At 41.7% G+C, this 18,815-nt stretch overlaps 2 protein-coding genes across 2 annotated transcripts; one reads left to right on the top strand and one right to left on the bottom strand.

Annotated features, from left to right (window-relative positions):
- The first annotated feature begins 89 nt into the window (after positions 1–89).
- LOC5522247 (SH3 and PX domain-containing protein 2A) lies at positions 90–11,013 on the top strand. The gene is made up of 20 exons (XM_048726650.1): positions 90–226; positions 376–456; positions 1,888–1,945; positions 2,687–2,763; positions 3,051–3,160; positions 3,662–3,834; positions 4,513–4,635; positions 5,309–5,423; positions 5,606–5,705; positions 5,795–5,856; positions 6,506–6,555; positions 7,026–7,089; positions 7,237–7,284; positions 7,426–7,624; positions 8,149–8,344; positions 8,684–8,887; positions 9,253–9,314; positions 9,719–9,763; positions 9,828–9,865; positions 10,276–11,013. The coding sequence occupies exons 1-20, from the start codon at positions 140–142 to the stop codon at positions 10,439–10,441; spliced, it is 2,058 nt and encodes a 685-aa protein (XP_048582607.1). The 5' UTR covers positions 90–139; the 3' UTR covers positions 10,442–11,013.
- Positions 11,014–12,535: 1,522 nt separating this feature from the next.
- LOC116604832 lies at positions 12,536–18,770 on the bottom strand. Its single transcript, XM_032367765.2, has 6 exons — positions 18,612–18,770; positions 17,679–17,735; positions 17,093–17,119; positions 16,571–16,642; positions 13,564–13,714; positions 12,536–12,898 (listed from the first exon to the last, which is right to left on the bottom strand). Coding segments are annotated over exons 1-6 (387 nt in total). The 5' UTR covers positions 18,691–18,770; the 3' UTR covers positions 12,536–12,897.
- Between the last annotated feature and the right edge of the window lie 45 nt (positions 18,771–18,815).

The raw sequence follows: 18,815 nt of genomic DNA, 5'->3' as shown, positions 1-18,815 counted from the left end.
CGAAACTCACGCCAAGTTTCTTCGACAGCCAAATGTAAAATAACAATCTGACAATTAGGCCTTATGCGGCCCGGATACCGTAGCCATACTTGCGAACACACTTTTACCACAAAGATCAAGGCTTGAAATCTTTGACACGATGCAAGAATCAAATTCGCAACTACGAATCGAGGACGTCAAAGTCACTTCGGTAGAGAAGCGCAAACGCCACGGCAGCAAAAACTTTGTAAGTTAACACTGATTCAAATCATTGCTGATACTGATGGTGATTAATCTGATGTAATAGTGTTTCAGTTTTTGCTTAACTAAACAGTTAAATGTAAATTTGCTTAACTAAACATGTAAATCATGTTTTTTCGCGTTTTGTTGTTTTAGGAATTTGTTCTGAGCGTTCGTTGGTCCAGTGGAGTAGAGAACATTATATATCGTCAGTATAGCATGTTCTTTGACCTTCAGGTAAGTATTGATTTCCCCTTATAAACTGTCCTTGATACCAAGTTAAGGAAATAGAAACCTTACGATAAATGCAACCATTCAGTGCTTTGTTATCTGTGTATTTATCTATTGCGGTAGTTACACACTTGTTAGTGATAAAATTTATCATCTATTTTGTTGTCCACAAATGCATTACAGATAGAAAGTAGCAATTAGCAAACGGATTACACAAGAAACATGGCTCAGTTATAATTGTTGTTGTTGTTTTGTTTGGGTAAGTGCGTGTATAGACAAGTCCTGACTCAATTCAATCGGCAAAAGGCCAGGAAACTATCGATATAATATGGAACCATGCACTTTGATGTCACGACAGGAACCCATTCAGCGGTTTTTTAAATAAATCAATTGCTGCTTTTGTATGGTTTTCCGTATTAAAGCTAAAGCCATTCGATTGCACAGCTTAGTTGCATGGTAGTTATTATTCGGCCCTGCTAAAAGACCGATCCTCGCGGAAATGTTTTTACCAAATACATCGTCTTTTACTATCGGACCATGACTTTTGCAATAAAGAATTAATTGATGAACAGGGAAAGATTCAAGATAACAAAAGAAACGCAACAAATGCATTGTTATTCAGCACCAGACGTACCACAGGCTTACCAACCTCTCAGTCTCCAGTCAATCGCAGTAAATCAGTACCTAGCTCGAATATTTTCACGATTGATCACCTCCTGTAATTAATGTCCTGTAATTTTCTTATATCATAGAATAAAGGTCACAATAAATTCTCATTGCTTTGTAATGTGTACTTATTCAGGATAAGCAGTATTACTAACGTTTGTGTAGTTGAGGGATTTTTTATAGCATCAATACGGGCTATATGATATGAAGTCTAATGTCTTGTTAGTGTTGAATAAGCACGTATTCCTTTCTTGACTGGATGTATTTGCCTTGGTTTCGCTCCTGCTGCTCTTCGGTAGAGAAAAAACGCGCCGCTGGGGGTCGAGCTGGTCGAGTTACTCATTTACCAGGTGACGGTGGTTGCACAGCGCGTCTTTTGAAAGGTCGCAACACAGGCGAACCAGGATTAGAATAGCCTGCTTGTAGGTGGTACTCGGTGTTATCATCGCGGAAAACCCTCTCCGTTCGGTGATCGGGCGCCATCTCGCCAAAACGATTGCACGGCGCTCCCGAAAATAAAAATTCTGCTCAAACGCACCGATGAAAAAAAAAAATCCCCCATGTCCTTAAAGCCTGCAACATATTTGTGTGTTGAGCATCATCTAAGATCTGAATTCACTAGGGTGTCGGCGGTGGTGGTGGTGGTGGTGGTGGTGGTGGTCGTGGTGGTGGTGGTGGGGTGGGGGTGGGGGGTGGGGGGGGATTCGTAATGAATTCGACTCTTCCCTATATCAGTAATGAGCCATTCTTCCCAGATTCATTTATTTACAGGAAGGACTCAAACTCATTCTGCAAGACAAGTACCAAGTAGCCATTCCAGATTTACCAGGTAGACGTGGTCAGATTTACCAGGTAGACTTGGTCAGATTTACCAGGTAGACTTGGTCAGATTTACCAGGTAGACTTGGTCAGATTTACCAAGTAGACTTGGTCAGATTTACCAGGTAGACTTGGTCAGATTTACCAGGTAGACTTGGTCAGATTTACCAGGTAGACTCGGTCAGATTTACCAGGTAGACTCGGTCAGATTTACCAGGTAGACTTGGTCAGATTTACCAGGTAGACTTGGTCAAGTAAGATTTACCAGGTAGATTTGGTCAAGTAAAATGGGCCCGAGGCTCTTTTTCGGTGCATTATCAGATTATAGCTTTAGAGGGGATGTTAATTTCAACTAAAATTTAAACCCGCGTATAAGAACCTAATTTCAAGCTATCATCCAAAGGTTTTTATATGAATGGGGAGTTTAGAATTTATGGTACCATGTTCTTTTTTTAATTATTATTTTTTTAAATAAACAGTGGCGACGACTTCATTCTATTGCATTTTTTCTTACTTCATCCTATTTAGCTTGTTACGTTTTTTTGTCTGTATTGATGCACTGTAATGATCTATCTTTTTAGAAACCTGTTTTCGGATTTTAGCCTAGACTCATTTTGCTATTGGAAGTTGCTTAGAATATCTTAGCCTAATAGCTTCTCGTATTGGCTCTTATACGCGGATTTTTTTTACTGTGCCGCTTTTCAACATTCCATGAAAAATAACGATGTATATTTGCTGGTTTAATTCATAGTTCCCAAAGTTCCTGGGCGCGCCCTCTTTTCGTCAGTAGCCAAGAAGGAATGCAGAGTTGTTGAGGAGTTTTGTCAGGTATGGGTCAGCTAGAGCAGGGCACATGCCTCCCCCCAATATTTTTAAAAAATTATAAGGAAATGACCAGTAGGGGAGAAGTTGTCCCCCAAATATTTTCCTAATGTTCATGTATTCCACCCCCCCCCCTCCGAATATTGAGAGCCCTGCTACGGCTTGTAGAGTGATAAAAACCAACGATTCAAATAATTATTGAGCATCGACCTCAAGAATTTATATATACTGCAAAACGCCTGTTACACTTGTGTGTTTATAAATATAAAATGTAATCCCGTTTTCCTTCACAGAGAATCATCCATCTACCGAGTACAGTATCAGCGTCTGAAATAGTGCTAAAGTTTTTCAGTGAATGGGGTACAGATGCAGTGAACAATCAGAACCAGTCGCCCAACAACCGGTGAGTGATGTATCATTTGCTCTGTGCAGTATATGAAGCGATGCCAAGCTGCGCGACAGTGCTGAATAACGTATGCGCATGCGCGTGCTCTGAAACAAGCACAATCGTAGTGTTGAATCCTTCGAGTAAAGGTACGAAAGGCTGACTTCAGTTGCTGTTTTGACTAACTGTACAGCATTAAAACCATACTGTACAAAAGATGACAGATTTGTGTGATAATGAGGGAGTCATAAAGAAAATTATAGCCTTATGTTTGGTCTAGATTTCTTAGCATTCGCCAAAATGTTACAGTTCGCCGGTAAATAGCAGCCATTTCAAAACAAAAAGGCTGGTTTAACCGCGTGGTACTGGAAATAGTCTTGCGTTTTTCAGCACTGTTAAGCTGCGCTAGTTCGTGATGGGTGTAACTTTATACAGAAAAAATACCTCGTGCGCTCAGCGCTAAGTTGCGCAGTTGTGATGTGTGACTGATTGCATTGCATCCTGTCTCCATGACATCAGAACTCAACAAGCACGACAATCTAAGGACAAACACGAGGAGCACGTGTTGGATCACGTGACGGATAATGTGGTTGAGAGGTACCGTGCTGTGGCGAGGTACATGGCCAGTAGCAGTGGAGAGATGACTCTTGGCGAGGGCGAGGTGGTTACAGTGATAGAAAAAAATCTGACAGGTAGGTCAGAGGCTAGGCTGGGTGGGGGCTAGGTGTGGGGTTAGGCGGGGTGATCAGTAGCTGAGGGGTTAGGCGGGTTGAGGGGTAGGTGTCGGGTTAGACGGGGTGACTCATCACAATATATTTTAAACTTGCCGCTAGACACCTAGTCATTAGGTCGTTAATGTTTAACGACCTATGGGAGCTCAATCTCAAAGCATTCATTAAGCTTAACCAATCACATTCAAACTAAGAAGTCATAAATATTTTATGAGAACTAGGCGCAATTTTTAATGATGTCCAGAAAACAATAGCCATTCTGCCCGATGAGGGGTAGACGAGGGGTTAGGTGGGGTAAGGCGTGATGAGGGGTAGGAAAAAGGTTAGGCGGGATGAGGAGTAGGTGAGGGGTTAGGCGGGCTAAGGGGTAAGGCGGGGTGTGGACTAGATAAGGGGTTAGATGGGGTGGCGAGGTGTTAGGCGGGGTGAGGGGTAAAGTGGGGCTAGGCCGGATGAGGGATTAGTTATGGGTTCTAAAAGAAGTGTTAGGGGTAGGTGAGGGAATAAGCGGTGAAAGGCAACGGGAGAAAGAAAAGGGAGGGAAGAAGTGAGTGAATGGAGAGAGAAAGGGCGAAGTGGTGAAATCCCCGAGTTTCGTCGCCATTATCCAGTTTACTGATTACCTTTCCCCGTTGCTAGGATGGTGGCTTGTCGCTAATGATCGCGGTCAGCACGGGTTCGCTCCTGCCACCTTCCTCGACCCGCTAGACCCAACGCGTGCTTGTGAAGCGGAGGAATGGGTCGATTATGATGGAGATACGAGTGAGTATATTAGCGTACAGGTCACACTACTCCCTCGATGGTAAAGCAGCAGCCTTCGTCTTTGTGATTAGGTGGACAGGGCTGAATAACGTATGCGCATGCACGTGTTCTGAGTGGACAAACAAAATCTCAGTGTTGACTCGTTCGAGTAAAGGTACGAAATGATGACTTCAGTCCTTGTTTTGACTAACTGTACAGCATTAAAACCATAATGTACAAAAGATGACTTGTTTGATAATGAGGGAGTTATAAAGAAAATTATAGCCTTAGGTTTGGTCTAGTTTTCTTAGCATTCACCAAAATCTGACAGTTCGCCGGTAAAACGCTGCCATTTCAAAACAAAAAGGCTGGTTTAACCGCGCGGTACTGGAACTAGTCTTGTGTTTTTCAGCACTGGGGTTTGGGTGTAACTATTGTTTTGCTTGTGCTACAGGCCTTTTAGTGTAAATATTGTTTGGCTCGTGCCAAACAATGCATTATCGTAGCAGACCTCAAAATATTGGGGGGGGGGGGGGGGACATACAGAAACATTAAGAAAATATTTTGGGGCACAGCCACGCCCCTACTGCTCATTTCCTTATGATTTATGAAAGCATTACAAGGTACGGGGACCCCAGTGTCCCACCCTCTGCTACGGCCCTTGAATGTAACTTTTGTTTGTTTCGAGCCACAGGGCTTTGGAGGTCTATTGAGGCATACACGGCGCAGAGTGAGGATGAAGTCAGTTACGGCATCGGGGAAGAGATGGAAGTCATTGCAACCAGTAACTGTGGCTGGTGGAAAGTAAGGTAAATTTGGACACATGTTTCTAATTATCAGACAAAAATCCCAACCACCACCACTAAAAATTCTCCTCACATCTTTTTCACTGTAATCATAATCAATGTCATGATGCTGCATCGTGGTGGATAGATGGTTTTAAAGAGCAGCTGGATGCACAACGCTTGATGTGATTTTTTTTCTAACTAAGATGCCATGGTAAAGTAGGAGTTACACCCGCGTCAAACTTAACACCTAAACAAGATGAAGCGGAAACCACAGAGGTCGAGTACGCCACAATCAGGGATAGGGTAAGGACAAGCTCTTGAGTCTGCGCAAGTTGCGTCTCTGACATTAAAACTAGCCTTGACAGGTTTATTGTTGGTTAATATTCTTTCAGGTAGCGTCGTTCACGGTAACGAGTCCTATCTACGCTAGTATAAAAAGGCCCCCGCCACGAAGGTAATGCCCCTTGATAGTACTTCATTTTTACACGCAGTTATCTGAAGACTGCCATGTTTAAAAGCAGTGGTTGAGGAACGGTCAGTTGTTAATAAGCGACTTGAACTAAGAAATCACGTGACTTTCTAGGGTGGCAGACTCGCGCGCGTTGAGGCTTTTGGCGCCAAAATATCAACAACAAAAAGCGACACATTCAGCGCTTACGTATAAGCCAGGAAATTTCTTTGTCATAAGAGGCTTAATTTTCTCTAAAAATGTTTATTTTGATGGGTGCAGCCACGTCTGATTTTATTTTTGGGTGGGTCAGGTGAGAGTTTTCCTTTCGAAAGGTAGGCCCGTAGCCAGGTTTTTCAGCAGGGGTGGGGTTGGGTGGGTGGTTGTTTACCCATAAAAAGGACCATTTTCTCTTAGGTAGCTCGTCCAACCTGGAAGTGGTTCTTAATTTTCCTTATTAAAGCGGACTTGCCAGTCGAGGGGGGGGGGGGGGGGGGGGGGGTCCGAACCCCTACTCCCCTGGCTACGGGCCTGAAAGGTCACGTGATTTCAAAATAACAAAGGAATGACTGATGCTTGAGATTCTTAGAAATATCATCAATTATTGTGCTTTGTCGATACAAAACGAAACACGTCACGTTTGATTGATTGACAGAGACTCGTCAAGAAAGAAAGATGTGGTCTCACGCCCACCGCTGAGCAATGGTAAGGAAACACTCGAACCAGGCCACCCACCAAGCCACCAATACGAACATTCAAAATTAAGACAGATGTTCGCCACTCTTACGTTGCGCGGGGGATTGGGTCGAGTTGATAAGCGAACAGCATGCTGGAGACAATTTTAGGGGATGTCCATATATGGCAGCTACCCTGTATGCTATAGTCCATGTTCTGTCTACCTGTTAATTAACTGTGCTTAGCAGCCCTCCGACCGAGGTATTCGTTTTAGAGGCATTAAAGATTCCCTTAGCAATACAACCGCTTACAACCGCGCAAAGGTGATAGACTGGACACGATAACTTTTCTTTTAATTTGTCTAATTTGCCCAAAACGTCGATCTGTCCACCATACTTATTCTCTATTCTTGTTGTTAATATTCACTGTCGTAATTCTCACAAAGCATTCTGGATATGTATGACGCTTAATACTTAACAGCCTGGCCTTGTGTTTTTTAGATGAAAGTGTCGTCGCATATGCCACTGTGGAGATCTTGCAAGGGCCTCCCTCCTATTCAAAAAGGTTTCAATTTGTTACGAATAGAGTATGGAAATTATCGACCTAAAATATCGATGGCTAAGTGGTAATTACGATTACCCAGCTTGGCCGCTCTTCAATTGTTTTCTTAATAGCGTATAGGTAACAAGAATTTGTATTTTGCTTCCGCAGCAATGAAAATGTCCCTGAATATGCCACAGTTATCCCAAAACATTTAAGGTACATTCAACCTACTAATCTGCTAAGGCTAGTTACCCTTACCGCACTTCAACACGAGGTGACTGATATCCGCCCTGATAATTAGATGATTTAGTCACTCAACAGATGTTTGATGCTAATATATAATTTTAATTTATATAGAAAAAAGAGGACGGATGCTTTGGTGGAAGATAAGAAGGAAGCCGAAAGTGTTCTATCGGTCCCTCCTCCCCTTGTCAACCCGCAGGACAGCGATGGAACCACAATCCAGAAAAGCGTGTGGCAGCGGAGTCGTTCTCAAGGCGATGATGGCTTTGTCGGTAGCCATGGTTACTTAAACGTTTCACATGGTCTAGACGTGGTACGTCTAAATAAAAGAGGTTACCACTCCCTCATTAGAGGCTCCACCCACATGGGCACTACTTTCATTTGGGCCCCACCCCTCTTACGGGCACCGCTTTTATATATATGGGCACAATCTTTCTTATATATTGACACCACCTTTTCACTTATGGGATCCATCCTTCCACATCTAGTCACCCTCTTACATATAGGCACCAACCTTTCACATCTAGTCACCCTCTCACATATAGGCACCAACCTTTCACATCTAGTCACACTCTCACATATAGGCACCAACCTTTCACATCTAGTCACCCTCTCACATATAGGCACCAACCTTTCACATCTAGTCACCCTCTCACATATAGGCACCAACCTTTCACATCTAGTCACCCTCTCACATATAGGCACCAACCTTTCACATCTAGTCACCCTCTCACATATAGGCACCCTCTCACATATTTGGGCTACACCCACTTATAGGCTCCAACTTTCAAATAAAAGGCGGGCTATAATTGAGTGATTAGACTTTGTCCTTTCCAGATGCTTGATCTCTATGAGACTGTCACATGTTATAAGGCGCCCGCCGATAGACCTGAAGACCTGAGTCTGGCTGGGGGCATCATTGTGCGGGCGCTTAGTCGGGATGGCCCTTTCTATCTCGTGTCTACAATAGAGTTCCCGTCTCGGCAAGGCTGGGTACCAGATTACGTACTGAAAAAGAAAACTAAAACGAGCGGTGCGTTTGGCAGTGACCACATAAAAGTGCACAAGAAATGTCGATGTAAAGGGTACTACGAAGTCAGTCTCAGTTTATTAGAAACAACTTTCAATGTAAATCGGGCATCATTTTTGTGAAGCATTTTTATCTTTTTTTTTCTGCACAAAGTGAGCATACCTAAATTGTTTGCTCCAGTCTTGAATTGAATAATACATAGACTCGTGAATTTAAAAAGTGAATCGAGCATAGAGTTTGCTATCACTAATTCATCCAAGTTAACATACCTATCTAAATCAAGTAATTACATCATGTGACCCACCCGATACACCACGTAATTTCATTATTATTGGTTACCAGGACACCGGAGGTCACGTAGCGTCAGTGACCTACACTCTCATATAGTCGAGATTACAGAAGACCAAAGACTGCCTGAAGCCCACGCCCGGGCGCCTGCGCCAACAACAAGGAAAAAGTGCGATGCACCTCGTCACCACTCCTTTGACGTCGGTATGACAGAGGTTCCGTACGAGGAGATGGATGCCTTCTCGGCCAAAAACGAAGGTTAGGTTTCTACTGCAGGTTATGATTTAAACATGGCTTGGTTTGTAATATTGTGCCTTCCCGTGTAAACCTCTCACCAATGCCTCACTTTCAATTACCGCTCAACCTACCCCCCATATCCCCATATACGCCCTTAGCCAGCAACTCACTTCCAGCTACCCCAAGCTGTCTCCATAAACAGCCCTCATCACTGCCTCACTTCCAACAAACCCAAGCTACCTCCCATATACGCCCACTTGTGACCTCTTATTACTAATATTTTGAGTTTTGGAATTGACTGTTTATAGAGTTTGGTAAATTATTATTGCAAAGTGATCATTTGGCCCTTTGAACCGTTTCAGTGTTAATTCCGTTGTGCTTATTAGGTACTCAAACATGGTTCCATGGGAAGATGAAGCGGCGGGATTGCGAAGATGTAATGCTTAAGGTATAAAAAGATCGAATAGCGCGATGACTGCTATTCCGGAAATGACCTATCATTTCTTACCTTTCTCGAGGAGGTGTTTCTCGGAGAGTAGAGGGGGCTAAGGCGTGGCAGTGAGGGGGAATTGTGGACATTGGGGTCGCGAGGGCAAAGAGAGGGAGATCATTGAGTGAAGGCAGGAGATAGGTAAAGGGTGTTAAGCCGAAAATTATATGGATGCGGGAAAGAGTGTAGTAGGGGTGTTGTGGGTCGATGATAGATACTGAGACACTTAGGTAAAGGAAAGAGGGTAGAAACGGAAAGTTGCTGTAGGGGTAGCAAATGTCACCCATTTTTAAACTGATGGTTACCAGAAAAGAGGATCACCTAACCTCCCTTTTTATTCATTTTTTTTTCATTTTATTTAGCACGCCAACGAGCTCGAGTTTCTTGTACGAGAAAGTCAACAAAAGGTACGAAACTATGGAAAAACTTTTTACAAATAAACCTTAACACATTCTATTTATTTATTCTCAGTTTGCATCATTTGTGCTGTCAGTAAAATACTCTGGAAAGTGAGTACCATACCGCTTCATTTTGTAAAATTCATAAGAGCTTAGGAAGGACGCAAGGCTTTGTAAACTCTTTACGTGTATATGTTATTTTGGTGCGTAGACGACATTAAGATCATCATCATCGTCATCGTCATCATCATCATCATCATCGTCGTCGTCGTCGTAGTCGTCGTCGTCGTCATCACCATCATCATCATCATCATCATCATCATCATCATCATCACCATCATCATCATCACCACCACCAACATCATCATCATCATCATAATCATCATCATCATCATCATCATCATCATCATCATCATCATCATCATCATCATCATCATCATCATCATCGCCACTATCAGCACCACCACTACTACAACCAACATACCATACCTTCTTGATTATGATTAATTGATTATTTTTAGAATTCGACATTTTCCAATCGAGTTGACCCCGAGTAAAAGGTTCGTGATTGGGAAACATGCATTCGGAAGCCTAAAAGAAATCGTGGACTTCTACAGATCAAACCCACTCTTCTACACGCAAAGCAAGACCCCAGTCTTTCTCGGCTTACCTTTCAAGGATAGTTAGCGGTACTGTTCCCATACTAACACGTCTTTACCCTGTGTTGCAAACACATCTATACCAATTTCCTAATCCAGCACATCAGTAACATGTCCCATTTCCAACACATCTGGGGCCTGTTCCTGGAAAGCAGGTTAGCGCTAACCCAGGGATAAATACGGTAAATATCTTGACATTTGATTGGATAACAGGAGCATTCATCCTAGATTAGCGCTAACCTGCTTCCCAGGATCCGGCTCCTGTACCATATTCCTATTCCCAATTGATACCTTGTTCCTATTCCAACACATCTATACCATTTTTCTATTCCAACACATCTACTCTCTGTACCATACACAACAACATAGGCTACTTTGTGGCTGTGAATAATCCGTGATCAATATTGGCCGCCCAATTTAGCGACTAGTAACCGAGAGCCAATACATCATCTTTGCATCTATTAGTATAGAGGTCACGCGCCAAATTAGATTTACAGTTTCACCCACAAAAACAACTGTAATTAAAAAAAGGATATATATTTTAAAAGCGGAGCAAAAATTGTTAAAATCTATACTGATGAATAAAGATATGTATATATATATATATTATATGCTTTCAGGGGCGGCGGAAGGGGAGGGGCAGGGGGGCGCCAGGGAGGCGCCAGCCCCCTCACTCTGAAAAGCGAGCACTCCCCCACTTTTCAGTTTAAAATCCCCGCGTTCTTATAAATAGGATTTGGAACAACCACCCACCCCTTTCCTCTGAAACCACCCCTCCCCTTAAAACCACTACCCAACCCTCCCCCCCCCCCCCCCCCCCCCAACTTCGCCCACCCACCCCCCCTCCACTTATGGGACCACTCCGCCGCCTCTGGCTTTAGAAATTCCATAGTTTAACCGGAGGGCTTAACAGAGAGGCCTTTCTCGGAAACGCACAGGTAAATCTCATGACAATATGGCAGTATAGTAAAAGAAGGTAATACTATGAAAGTAAAGTGTGGTATGGGAAAAAAATGTTTTTTGGGGGGTTAAGAGCGTTTATTCTGGGTATTCTTTTGGGGGAAGTGCATATTTGAGCTGTATAGACTGACCCCTCTCCCCTCTTTTTTCCTACGCCACATAAAAAGGCTCATTTACACGGCACGGTTTTGGCCTACGACTTGTAGTATACGACTTCAAGTCGAGCTGTGTAAATGCCCCTGCGACTTGCTTACGACTGTCGCACGCGACTCACGACTTCTAGTAGGGTTATGAGCAATGACGTGATTCTCTCCAATTCAGACTGGGACTAGTATTTGCACCAATCAAATTGCGAGTTTATCCATGAGGCTCGAAAAAAAAAGATAGCCGGGTTCGAATCACAAACTATTTCATTGTTTAATGACAAAAGACAAGTTGAAACAGCAATCTATGTTTTCTAAGACAATGTGTTATTCAGCTACGATCGTTGGACTTCTACCACGAGAAACGTACTGGCGAAAACGTCGCCGTGTCCATACGAAGATATCTCCGATAGTTTTCAGGATCTTCTAGCCGTAGCTCAGTTAAAATTTGCTTATAAGCACTTAAATGTTACAGAAAAGTCTTATACTACAAGTCTTAGGCCAAAATCGTGCCGTGTAAATGGGCCTTAATACTTTGCCATTCCTGGCGGCTATAGTCTTTCCATGTTCTACTGGGCCGTAGCAGGGGGTGGGGCACTGGAGGCACGTGCCCTCCCCCCCTAAATATTTTCACAAAGTAAAAGTAAAGGATTCGGTGGTTCGGTTGTCATATAAGACATCAAGTTGGACTGACTTCATATCCGCAAAATGTAGTTGTTTGCAACTACAGATTTTGAGATTCTGTAACGAACCCCCTAAACTGCGATTTCATTTGCACGTGCGTCGTGCCTCGCCAATTATTAATATCTAATTTTTATTTCAGAATTTACAAACTAGAAGCATTGGTGATTATGTTTGCCAAATATCAGATCGATCGCACGCTTTGAAGGGGCTACCAAACGGGTTTCAATTTTAACGAATTTTTGAAAACAATTACCCGCGAGGGAGGTGGGGTCTCGATTATATATTCTTGGCAGCGAGTTAAATTGTTCGGAAGGCAGAGAGAGTACTGACAAGTATTTCAAACTGGATGCAAATGATCGTTTTATTCATACTCACAAAAAATTGGCTACGTTTTATTACTTTTGTAAGATTTATCTACATACAATATGTCAAACACAAAGATGGCTATTTTCCCGAGGCTTCACTTTAGTATGAACCCTGTGGCTCAGTGCATATTGTTTATCTACTTTAATAATACATGCTGTACAATCTGACTCAGATAAAATGAGATATCAATTTACAAGATCTGCTTAAAGAAATGAAGGTTTTTGTGGGTTCTTGTTTCTAATACATCTTTTCTGCTATTATTATTTTTTCTGCTTGGATTATTTTTCCAAGAGTGCATAGATCAAGTTCGAGTTGATTTTAAAGACAGAAATCTGAAACAAATTAAAACAAAAATAATTGATTAATAACATTTGGATTAAAGCTACAGTGAAACCTGGATTTTACGATTTGCCTCGGGAGAAAGAAAATGTATCGTAAAATCGAGGTCGTTGCAAAGAGGTCCTCGATTTTACGATTTAAAGGAAATTCCATTGAAAATATCGTTGTAGCGAGGTTGAGTTAATAATCTGTACTCTATATAAGACTGTACAGCTACTCTCTGTAATACTGTCATCTATATTTAACAAGATCTGTCAAGTAAAAATATCGGTTAACTGTACTGCACGTGTGTGGTGTCTTGAGTTTTTCTCTCTTTGTTGATAGAATCAATAAGATCGTTGTGTTGAGGTCAAAACTACGCTTGGGAGGACAGATTTGTATCGTAAAATCGAGAATATTGTTGTATCCAATATCGTTAGATCCAGGTAATTTCTTATACATTTTACTGTATTTCTGCTAGGAGAAAGGAACGTCATCGTAAAATCGAGGTTATCGAAAAATCCAGGTTCCACTGTAATAAACTGACAGAAACGCATATTTAATCTAATTTTTCAGATAAAAGAAGGACAAAAAGACGGACAGACAAATAGATCGGGGAGGACGTACGGACAAACAGACAGGGGCGGGCGGACGGACGGACAGGTGGGAACATACATACCAGCATCCGTTGTTATGGCAGGATACGGGACAGAACTTGCGCGCGATATTGTATTTTCTTCGTAACCGGCCATTTCCGTGTACTTTATACATGGGCATCAAACAGAACGCTACAGCCTTGCGGCAAAACACGGGGAATTTGTCCTTGCATTCTGTGGGCAGAAAAAAACACTTCTTAGCAAATTACTAGTCACCTATAATCTTTCAGTTTAACCTACCACCGACAAAAAACGCGATCTTGAATTCAAGACATGACAAGATATGGTATCGGCCCACTATCTTTCAGATATCAGCTGTGGTATCGAACCATCTTGCAGACAGCAGCAATGGTATTGACCCAATATCCTCCGGCATCAGCTATGGTATCGACCCACTATCTTCCAGACATTAGCTATGGTATCGACCAACTATCTTCCAGACATTAGCTATGGTATCGACCAACTATCTTCCAGACATTAGCTATGGTATCGACCAACTAGCTTCCAGACATTAGCTATGGTATCGGCCGACTATCTTCCAGACATTAGCTATGGTGTCGACCAACTATCTTCCAGACATTAGCTATGGTATCGACCCACTATCTTCCAGACATTAGCTATGGTATCGACCAATTATCTTCCAGACATTAGCTATGGTATCGACCAACTATCCACCAGACATCAGCTATAGTATCGACCAACTATCTACCAGACATTAGCTATGGTATCGACCAATTATTTTCCAGACATTAGCTATGGTATCGACCAACTATCCACCAGACATCAGCTATGGTATCGACCAACTATCTACCAGACATTAGCTATGGTATCGACCAACTATCTTCCAGACATTAGCTATGGTATAGACCAACTATCTACCAGACATTAGCTATGTTATCTACCAACTATCTTCCAGATATTAGCTATGGTATCGACCAACTATCTTCCAGACATTAGCTATGGTATAGACCAACTATCTACCAGACATTAGCTATGGTATCGACCAACTATCTTTCAGACATTAGCTTTGGTATCGACCAACTATCTTCCATACATTAGCTATGGTATCGACCAACTATCTTCAGACATTAGCGATGGTATCGACCAACTATCTTCCAGACATTTGCTATGGTATCGACCAATTATCTTCCAGACATTTGCTATGGTATGGACCAACTATCTTCAAGACATTAGCTATGGCATCGACCAACTATCTTCCAGACATTAGCTATGGTATCGACCAACTATCGTCCAGACGTAAGCTATGGTATCGACCAACTATCTTCCAGACATTAGCTATGGTATCGACCAACTATCTTCCAGACATTAGCTATGGTATCGACCAACTATCTTGCAGACATTAGCCATGGTATCGACCAACTATCTTCCAGACATTTGCTATGGTATCGACCAACTATCTTCCAGACATTAGCTATGGTATCGACCAACTATCTTCCAGACATTAGCTATGGTATCGACCAACTATCTTCCAGACATTAGCTATGGTATCGACCAACTATCTTCCAGACATTAGCTATGGTGTCGACCAACTATCTTCCAGACATTAGCTATGGTATCGATCCACTATCTTCCAGACATTAGCTATGGTATCGACCAATTATCTTCCAGACATTAGCTATGGTATCGACCAACTATCCACCAGACATCAGCTATAGTATCGACCAACTATCTACCAGACATTAGCTATGGTATCGACCAATTATTTTCCAGACATTAGCTATGGTATCGACCAACTATCCACCAGACATCAGCTATGGTATCGACCAACTATCTACCAGACATTAGCTATGGTATCGACCAACTATCTTCCAGACATTAGCTATGGTATAGACCAACTATCTACCAGACATTAGCTATGTTATCTACCAACTATCTTCCAGATATTAGCTATGGTATCGACCAACTATCTTCCAGACATTAGCTATGGTATAGACCAACTATCTACCAGACATTAGCTATGGTATCGACCAACTATCTTTCAGACATTAGCTTTGGTATCGACCAACTATCTTCCATACATTAGCTATGGTATCGACCAACTATCTTCAGACATTAGCGATGGTATCGACCAACTATCTTCCAGACATTTGCTATGGTATCGACCAATTATCTTCCAGACATTTGCTATGGTATGGACCAACTATCTTCAAGACATTAGCTATGGCATCGACCAACTATCTTCCAGACATTAGCTATGGTGTCGACCAACTATCGTCCAGACGTAAGCTATGGTATCGACCAACTATCTTCCAGACATTAGCTATGGTATCGACCAACTATCTTCCAGACATTAGCTATGGTATCGACCAACTATCTTGCAGACATTAGCCATGGTATCGACCAACTATCTTCCAGACATTTGCTATGGTATCGACCAACTATCTTCCAGACATTAGCTATGGTATCGACCAACTATCTTCCAGACATTAGCTATGGTATCGACCAACTATCTTCCAGACATTAGCTATGGTATCGACCAACTATCTTCCAGACATTAGCTATGGTATCGACAAACTATCTTCCAGACATTAGCTATGGTATCGACCAACTATCTCCCAGAAATAAGCTATGGTATCGACCAAATATCTTCCAGACATTAGCTATGGTATCGACCAACTATCTTCCTGACATTAGCTATGGTATCGACCAGCTATCTTCTAGACATTAGCTATGGTATCGACCAATTATCTTCCAGACAATTGCTATGGTATCGACCCACTATCTTCCAGACATTAGCTATGTTATCGGACCACTTCTATTAGCTATCAGACACGTACCCAGAATTGGCTGAGGGATGGGGGGGGTGGATTCGCAGTCATATAGATATCATATGAAAATAGGATATGAAAAAAGGATAGTATTTGACGTTCCTTCAATAAGAAATGACGACGCACCCTGTGCAAACCCCTGTGTACACGCCTGGCTATTTCCACTATATTCCAAACCTTTTTTCGGTTGAATTGAATACATTACCACTCAGTACATTAAAGTCGTTGGCAATGGACTTACCTATTCGCTTCGCCAACTGGGAGTCACGTTTCATTATGTAGTCGTAAAACGCTAGGGCGGCGTATGCATCGTCTAAGAACAAATGCGACCATTAACAAAAAGAATTAGAACGGAAAAAGCCAGGTTGAATGCATGCAAATCCACTTTAGACGCCACCAAGCGTTTCAGATGCCTTCAAACCAGTTCACGCCTTTTTCGGGATGTCAAGGTTGTCTATTTTAGGTAGTGAAGGGGAGGCTTGATGCGTTTTTCCCGTTAGAAAAATGGAAATAATTCCGATAATATTGACCTTCAGGAACATAGGGCTCGGAGGTCAGCGTAACGAGGCCGAACAAGGCGGCAGAGGGGGGAGGCTGTTCCCCGAGGATGACATTAGCATAAATAAAAGCAATCTAATATTTCTAGATGTTAGTGTCTCTTTTGCGAAGGAGAATACTAAAGAAAGGGTGTGTGGGCTAACAGGGCGGAGAGAGGGTTAGGAGTGGGCTTGTAGGGGTGGGGTCCGTGACTACCTCCTCTTACCTCTTGTGTAGTGATCGATGTCGTCATCTGTAAAAAAAAAAACGATGTGTACATTACGACAGTTGGTCGGCTTCCCAAAACAGAACGAAAAAAAAGCAATTTTGGGCATTAATAAAAAAAACAAGCACTCGGCTGTATTCGAGGGAAAATCTAGAATCCAGTGTTACGACAAACAAAAATATTTTGATTAAAATGAGTCCAATGTTAGGGTCATGTCAAAATCCTTTGATTCAATCAAGGATCCTATGTAATTGCGAATTAAAATATGTGCATGATTTATTTCAAAGAAAAAGAAGAATTGATAAAGGCTACATTGACTTTGAAGGATTTTTAAAGTTCACTTTACAACCACAGTGTTAATCATCAATGCTGGCTACAACAGACAAGGACGGTAGATATCCATCTCTACCGATTTGATATGATCTCAAGCCTAAATCTCGTAGCACCTGAAAGCAATCTCAACAGCTAGGAAAATGTGTGGTACTCGAAACATAAAGGATTGGATTTCGGTGTTTTGAAGCATTCTAGACTAGTTTCCAGGGGAGTGTTACCCTTTGCAACCCTCAAAGCCCCTCCCGCAGTTTACCTCTGGCGTCAGAAAGTGACTTAGAAGACATAGCAATGCTACGCTTCACGGCATCGTCTGAGGAGAATAATAAAAGGCATAAGATTGAATATTTACCGATTGTATTTATTTCATGGAGAATGATGACCATTTTTTATGGAAAAAAAGGATTTTATTTGAAGAAGTTTGAGGCCAGGAAAATACCTATATAACGGACCTGAAAAGTTGGAAATAAACGAAGTAACAAATAATAAGATACAAAGGCTACAGGGCCTGACTTTCTTAGAAGCCAGGTATGTTTGGATTCAGTTATCAAAAACTGAATAACGATGGCAGATTTGCATATAAATGCATTTTTAGTCTTTAACTCGTGTCGTGTGTCGTCTCCCGCAGACGAATTATTTTCTTCAGTTTAGTTCAGTTCTTTGATTTTTAAAAAATAATTCTAGACAGCAGTATTTTCTGTGAAATATGCTGCTTTTTTAACGAAGTTAAGTAGTTTTTTTTTTATTTTTTACTTATTCTGCATATAGTATTCGCAAAGTATTTTTTCATTTTTCTGATCCAACTTATTTTTCTAGTCTATTGTGATCTTTTGTTTTATCATATTTCAGCTGCTCTCGCCTTCAAATTTCTTCTCTTCACAAGAAAAACTTGGAAATTCCATTCTGAAAGCTTTTTCACTTTACTTCTTATATTCGTGAAAAGGATACGGGCCAGTAACCCTTTCCACAAAGTTGAAATTATTCTTAACATTATGACCAAGTTTTGTTGCAGAACAATTTTCGTTACGTAAAAGTAAGACGAATGCAAAATCGTGGTTTATAGATAAAGTTTCATTCCATAAATGACAAATATGATAAAGAAACTGATGAATAGTATCATCAAGTTTGTTTGAAGTTTTTTTTTTTGCATAATTTTCACCTAGAAACTTAAAAATATATGATATCTCACCCGTGGATTCGTGTTGAGATTTTTTGGCAGCACAGCCTAACCCGAGAAGGCAAGCCAGAAGAATCAGTTCGCGCCACATCTTGGTGATTGTCAAGCTTGGCTGATTCCCCTTCGTCAGTGGCTTGGAGTGCAACAAGCGCTTATCTGCAAAGGCGTTTTATGAGCACAAACTAATCAAAAACAACCATGAATCTTTTATTGAGC

This window comes from Nematostella vectensis, chromosome 4 (assembly GCF_932526225.1).
Source record: "Nematostella vectensis chromosome 4, jaNemVect1.1, whole genome shotgun sequence".
Classification (NCBI taxonomy): domain Eukaryota; kingdom Metazoa; phylum Cnidaria; class Anthozoa; order Actiniaria; family Edwardsiidae; genus Nematostella; species Nematostella vectensis.
This window is presented reverse-complemented; position numbering and strand designations above follow the sequence as displayed.

Coding starts and splice junctions, on each gene's coding strand:
- LOC5522247 (XM_048726650.1), top strand. CDS start 140: ATGCAAGAATCAAATTCGCAACTACGAATCGAGGACGTCAAAGTCACT. Junction 3,161..3,661: donor AACCAGTCGCCCAACAACCG/GTGAGTGATGTA, acceptor CCATGACATCAG/AACTCAACAAGCACGACAAT. Junction 8,888..9,252: donor CTTCTCGGCCAAAAACGAAG/GTTAGGTTTCTA, acceptor TGTGCTTATTAG/GTACTCAAACATGGTTCCAT.
- LOC116604832 (XM_032367765.2), bottom strand. CDS start 18,690: ATGTGGCGCGAACTGATTCTTCTGGCTTGCCTTCTCGGGTTAGGCTGT. Junction 17,120..17,678: donor GTCACTTTCTGACGCCAGAG/GTAAACTGCGGG, acceptor TTTTTTTTACAG/ATGACGACATCGATCACTAC. Junction 13,715..16,570: donor CCAGTTGGCGAAGCGAATAG/GTAAGTCCATTG, acceptor TTCTGCCCACAG/AATGCAAGGACAAATTCCCC.